Below are 5,882 nucleotides of genomic sequence, written 5' to 3'. Positions count from 1 at the left end.
AAAAATATGGAATGGGATGGTTTCCGTGATTTTAAAATTTCACGTATCGAGAGTGAATCCGTGGACGTTAAATCTGTGTATTTCAAACCCGCTGACGGTAAAAAGATTGCCATTCCCAAGAGAGGACAGTATATTTGTGTTAGATTCAAGTTGCCAGGCTCTTTTTCTGAGAAGAGTAGGGAATATTCTCTTTCCCAATATCCAAATTCTGATGAATATCGTATTTCAGTTCGTTTAGTTGAAGGAGGTCAAATTTCGTCATTTGTGCACAACGGCTTGCAAGTTGATTCCACTATTCGTGTCAGTCCACCAGCTGGTCAATTCTTCTACATTGAATCTGATGTTGATAAACCTGTCGTTTTGTTCGTAGGAGGTATTGGTATTACTCCATTAGTTTCAATAGCTGAAAAGGCTTTAGAAAGTGGTCGTCAGGTTTACATGTTCAATTCTAATAGACGTATAGAAACTAGGCCTTTTACTACATGGTTGCTAGACTTAAAAGAAAAATATTACGATCAATTCAAGTTAACTGAATTCATTTCTAATGAATCAGAATCGGATCTTGAAGTTATCGATGAGTTGGAAACTCGTAGGTTAGAGGCTCAAGATTTTGAGTTTGTTGACCCAAATTTCGATTATTATTTGTTAGGCCCTAGCTCTTACATGGAATTTGTTAAAGGGGAGTTGATACAGAGGGGTGTACAAGAATCGGAAATATCTACAGAATTCTTTGGTCCTATGGAGGTTTAAAGAATGGAACACATAACATATAGTACGATGGGCGGCTTGTCACTCATATTTTTCGTGATCTATATTAATTTTCGAAGTAGTGTTTCATTTTTTTGTCTTTAAATCGAGTTATACTAATCTTATTTCATCAAAGTATAGAAAAAATAGCTGTTGTCATTTTCTTTTTTGCTAACGCACTCATTAATATCCTGTGAAGATATTTGAAGTCATTATTCTATTTCGTTATTTGACCTATCCGAGAAACGTAGTTAGAAGATCTCTTTTCGTTGGTTTGCTTAAAACCGTTAAATCATAATCCGATCCATTTTCATTTAAACCACGCATCCATTATCCTCTTAAATAAACAGCACACTGCGGTTAGTTGGCTCCTCCGTGTCCCTGGCAGCCAGTTTTATTACTTCTATCCCTTGTTAAACGATATCCATGTGGTTTTTTACTTGCCTCACAAAAAAATAGAAAGTGGTGGTAGTGCAATGATAAGGATCTCAATTGTCACATTTGAATTTAGGGGAGCTTGATGCGCATAGTTCAGAAATTAAAATATATTATATTTTTATATATAAGGAATTTAAAAGCGTGACATAAATATATTATAAGCTATAATAAAAATATTCAAATTTGCCTATGAAAAAATGGTTACTAATTATTATATAAGCACATCAAACTTCTGTTGACCTGCACCCTCCACAATATAAGAATAAATTCCACAACGGCACTCGTCCGAACAAGAAAACTCTCTATCTTCGGGATGTCTTCGAGGTGAGACTTTCCTTCGTTGCATATGTATGGAATTCAACGTCGTAAAATTTGACCTAAAAAATCAGTAACTTGTGTTTTCAGTTGTCATTGAAAGTAAAAACGCATCTTAGAATTTTTTCATTCTGTATTTTTATAGATTACACTGTGGGGTTATGCAATAGGGTATAGGAGTTCACCTTGTCAGTCCGTACAACCATCAATTTTTCATCTTCACTCCATCCACATCTTCATGAAATATCCTGTTTTTATTTACCACTCAGTAGACTTGATCATCTTGGTAATAGGTGTTTTTCAATAATGCTCGGAATTTTAAAACTTTACAATTATTTTTGGGACATTATTGGGAGAACTACATTAGTTTACTCTTGGTTCAAACTTACCATTATTATTTATTACTTTAATTTGGATACCATATTTTTAAAACTGCTCATAGCTTTTAGATAAATGTCTATTTAATTATCCTACGATTATCAATAAGCTTTGAATTGCTTAATAAAGCCTGCATGGAAGACTTTACACTTTGATATCCATCCATCTCCTGGGGGCAATGGATCATAATGGGTATCTTTCCCCTAACTGAATACTTAGAAGCAAGATCCAGTAAATTTAAATCCTCGACAGTTAAAGATGGAGCTGGAGCAAAAGCTGAACTTGTAGTTGGCATATTTTTATCTTTTGTAATATTTAATATATACGCCACAACTTAGTTGAATTATTTAGAGAAGCTTGTTTTATTTTCTAGGTTTAACATAGAAATATATAAGTATATAAGCATTTCAAAGCAAATAATCATCTCAAGCTCTTAAATTTAAATCTAAATTTCTTATCACAAAAGTACTATTTAGTATTATTTCAATCCTTCGAAACTTCAAGAAAGGTAACTATTATTGCGAGTGGTACTTTAGATGAATCGTTAAGGTTTTTTTTTCGCTAAATTCCTTTATAGACAAGTTTAACTGAAAGCGTAAAACTCTTTTCCATTTTAGGTAGATAGCGAAGCAAAGAATATCGACCTCAAAAAAAATTTGGATAACCAAAACAAAAAAAACGTTGTTCTCTAGGTGACTAGGACGTATAATGAGTCTTTTTTTTTTCTTAGATTAAAAACAGTATTTACAAACAAGTATTTTCATTTAATAAAGACAATTTAAAATATTTCTGTCATTCAAATGGTGAGTTAGAGAATTTAGATCAGTAGCAATATAGTAGAATTAGAACAAAAAAGTTGTTAAAATTAAATGGAAATAAACAATCTTAATATTGTTGTATTTTTTTCAATATGTAGATTTAGTAATTTAGTTGTCAAGTCCTCTTAGTGTCAAAAACAACTTAAACGTGGTTTTTAATACTCATATCGTTCTTACTAAAATTCTTTTTTTTTTATTTATACATAAATAACTTAACCTTCCAATAAAATATTTATGAACTATAACCTATAAGTTACCATTCTTAGTTAAATCTTCTTCAACCTCAGTAACACTCTTTAACAAAGTATCAACGATAAACTCAACGTCTGCCTCAGAAAGGATGAAAGTTGGAGCAACAGAAAAATGATCACCAGATACACCATCACGAGTACCATCCATTCCCATTACACTCATACCATTCTTTAAACATTTAGCAGCAATTGAGATGCAACTTTTAAAGAAGCTGGAAATGGCTCTTTATTTTCCTTGTCCTTGACAATTTCAAGAGACCAGAATCCACTTAAACCTCTAACATCTCCAATTATTTTGAGTTTAGATGAGTTCAAACCTTTTTTTGTAAGCATGGATCCAATTAATTGTCCTTTCTCGTAAGAGTTACGTCTTAAACCTAACCTTTGGATTTTTTTTTTGAACGGCTAATGCGACACAGCATTTAAAGGAGTGCTGATGGTATGTTTGAGCACCTGCAATGGTACCAGATCTTTCAACAAATGCTTCCTTAACCTTTGGTGAAATGAGAATACCAGCAACAGTAACGTAACCGGAACCTAAGGTCTTACCGATAGTTTGAATATCTGGACCCTTAAGACATACGACTCCCAGCAATTCAATCCTCCTGTAGCATGATCTTCCTGTGCCACACATAACTTCATCAAGCCACAACAAATTCCGTATTTGTCGCACAATTCTCTAAGACCCTTCAAATAACCCGGGGCCGCAGGGGAAGTTCCAAAAGTCGATCCGGAAGTGTTTCACAAACAAAGGCCGCAATTTTATATGGGCCGAGAGATAAGAAAGTCTCTTCAACTTCCTTTAATAATCTATCTTTATATTTTTCAAGTGATTCTCCGTCTTTCTTATGGCGGTAAGGATAACAAGGTGCAACTTTTGGAGCTTGCCAAGCTGCCAAAGTAACTTCTCTAAAAGGTGCCTTTCTGGAAGACTCACTAAGAGACATAGCTCCAATCGTATAACCGTGGTATGATTGTTCACGACTAACGAAAATAAGTCTATCCATTTCACCCTTTTCTTTGTAATATTGTCTAACAATCTTCATCGCATTTTCGTTTGATTCTGAACCAGAACCTGTAAAGGAAGCTGCTGCAAAAACACCTTTGGGTGAATTATCAAATAAAACTTTGCTAATTCTTCAAAATAATAGTTAGTAATGGAAGCTGGGAAAGTGTATGTACATTCCTTTGCAGCCTTGGCCATTTCTCCTAGTTATGTCTTGATCGCCGTGACCCAATGCACAAATAGCGGCTCCACCAAGTGCATCAAAAACGTCGCGTCTTTCATGAGTTTGTGGATCTTCAACAGCAATGTAGTTACCTTTACCTCCAACAAGCATAGGTTGGAAAGAAGCAACTTTAGCAGAAAATAAGTAAGAATATGGTTCAACTGTCATTGTTAATTGTATTTTTTGTTAAAATTGATTTGAAGAAGAGAAATAAAGTAATGACTTCGGGTTATTTATAAGCTCCTTTACAACAGATCTAGCGATCTACTGGAATAGGAAAGTAGCGATACTGGCGCGAAACAAAAAATTCGTCCGTTTCTTTTTTATTTCTTAATCTGATTTGATAAAATATAGTGAAGAGATAAAATTTATTTGCCGTTCACCTAATCTGGTATCCTCATTGAGAATTGAGGAAGTCGGATCAAGATAAGAAAAGAGATAATCTTTATATCAGTTTTATCGTATGACGGAATGGATTTTATAAGTGTTCAATATGTAGATTGATTCATATTTTATTACATAAAAAAAGGACTTTGAACCAAAAATTGATAGCATTTTATTAATTTCTACTTTTTGACGTTTAAGAATTGAGTCGTTGATATTCAGTGTAAATCAATTATTAATTGTAAAAGCTGACATATATGCCAAATTCAACACTAAATACTCTGATACATTTGTTGAATATACGTCTCAAAAAATGAATCAATTACTAATCACCTATTGGGTTTCTTTGACCTACAAAGTCAATTTCAAAAACATATTATCTAAATCGTTTGTAAAAAGATATAAACTAAAAGGTGAACTAATCTTTGCAAAGAAAGTCTCCTTTAGAAAGATGTACTTCCATTTCGTAGTCTGGTTGAAACTCTGTATACAATGTCTCATTATCACCAATCATGTATTCAGTGTATCCAGCTTCTTCATCCCGTATTTGCGATTTCTCTTTACAGGTGGATCCAGAGTCGGCCAAAAGCTGTACTTCACAGCAATTTTCCATCAAGGTAAACAAATGAGCAGCCAGATCTACAGTTGATCCAAAAGTGAGAAGCCCATGGTTAGTAAGAATTGCGCCTTTACCATTTCCTATAGCCTGAGCAATAGCCATGAACGAGGTCTGAGGCCTTAATTAAATCGAAGTGTATTCCTAAAGGGTTGATCCAGAAAGTTTTCGGATTAACAGGATCTCGTACCTAAATATGACCAGCAGTACCTTCGGTGTATCCTTTTCTTGCGAAAACACGAAAGGCTCCAGACATATGGTCAATCATCCATTTTCTTTGTTTGTATTTATCTTCAAATTTTGGAAGAGCGAAAGGGTGAACAGCTCCCATAGCTATGCTGTGAGGCCTCTTTCTCCTTCTTTATAACCCGTTATGGTTGAAGCTTCTTGGGTGAATTTGGCTTGAGAAACTTTTTCAGTAATAATCTTACTTGTCATTATTGTACAACTTAACCTTTGGAACCATTTGATTATGAAAATTTAGAAAACAAATAGAGGAAGATAAGACCTTTAAATATATATAATTTTTGAAAGTTAGGGCGAGACTAAACCTTTCCTAAAATTACCGAATGTCATTTAATTAGCTATATCCTATTGTGATACTTAGTGAATTAATGTTTTTAAGGGATTTTCCCGTGCATAATTTATAGATAAACTTTTAGTTATAACAGCTCAGAAGTTTTGCAACTTATAGCCAGCAAAATTT

General features: G+C 33.7%; 7 protein-coding genes across 7 annotated transcripts; 1 reads left to right on the top strand and 6 right to left on the bottom strand.

Moving 5' to 3' along the window:
• Positions 1–6: 6 nt before the first annotated feature.
• Positions 7–750, top strand: AC631_05812 (uncharacterized protein; the record flags this gene model as incomplete). The annotated part of the gene is made up of 1 exon (XM_015614641.1): positions 7–750. One exon carries the CDS (start codon positions 7–9, stop codon positions 748–750), a length of 744 nt encoding a protein of 247 aa, XP_015464537.1.
• Positions 751–1,957: 1,207 nt separating this feature from the next.
• Positions 1,958–2,173, bottom strand: AC631_05811 (uncharacterized protein; the record flags this gene model as incomplete). The annotated part of the gene is made up of 1 exon (XM_015614640.1): positions 1,958–2,173. The coding sequence occupies one exon, from the start codon at positions 2,171–2,173 to the stop codon at positions 1,958–1,960; it is 216 nt and encodes a 71-aa protein (XP_015464536.1).
• Positions 2,174–2,942: 769 nt separating this feature from the next.
• Positions 2,943–3,110, bottom strand: AC631_05810 (uncharacterized protein; the record flags this gene model as incomplete). Its single annotated transcript, XM_015614639.1, has 1 exon — positions 2,943–3,110. The coding sequence occupies one exon, from the start codon at positions 3,108–3,110 to the stop codon at positions 2,943–2,945; it is 168 nt and encodes a 55-aa protein (XP_015464535.1).
• A 201-nt stretch (positions 3,111–3,311) lies between these two features.
• AC631_05809 (uncharacterized protein) lies at positions 3,312–3,581 on the bottom strand (the record flags this gene model as incomplete). Its single annotated transcript, XM_015614638.1, has 1 exon — positions 3,312–3,581. The coding sequence occupies one exon, from the start codon at positions 3,579–3,581 to the stop codon at positions 3,312–3,314; it is 270 nt and encodes an 89-aa protein (XP_015464534.1).
• Positions 3,582–3,636: 55 nt separating this feature from the next.
• AC631_05808 (uncharacterized protein) lies at positions 3,637–3,993 on the bottom strand (the record flags this gene model as incomplete). The annotated part of the gene is made up of 1 exon (XM_015614637.1): positions 3,637–3,993. The coding sequence occupies one exon, from the start codon at positions 3,991–3,993 to the stop codon at positions 3,637–3,639; it is 357 nt and encodes a 118-aa protein (XP_015464533.1).
• A 105-nt stretch (positions 3,994–4,098) lies between these two features.
• On the bottom strand, positions 4,099–4,344 carry AC631_05807 (uncharacterized protein; the record flags this gene model as incomplete). The annotated part of the gene is made up of 1 exon (XM_015614636.1): positions 4,099–4,344. One exon carries the CDS (start codon positions 4,342–4,344, stop codon positions 4,099–4,101), a length of 246 nt encoding a protein of 81 aa, XP_015464532.1.
• A 634-nt stretch (positions 4,345–4,978) lies between these two features.
• On the bottom strand, positions 4,979–5,281 carry AC631_05806 (uncharacterized protein; the record flags this gene model as incomplete). Its single annotated transcript, XM_015614635.1, has 1 exon — positions 4,979–5,281. One exon carries the CDS (start codon positions 5,279–5,281, stop codon positions 4,979–4,981), a length of 303 nt encoding a protein of 100 aa, XP_015464531.1.
• Positions 5,282–5,882: the final 601 nt, after the last annotated feature.

This window comes from Debaryomyces fabryi, assembly GCF_001447935.2.
Source record: "Debaryomyces fabryi strain CBS 789 chromosome Unknown contig00288, whole genome shotgun sequence".
Lineage (NCBI taxonomy): Eukaryota > Fungi > Ascomycota > Pichiomycetes > Serinales > Debaryomycetaceae > Debaryomyces > Debaryomyces fabryi.
This window is presented reverse-complemented; position numbering and strand designations above follow the sequence as displayed.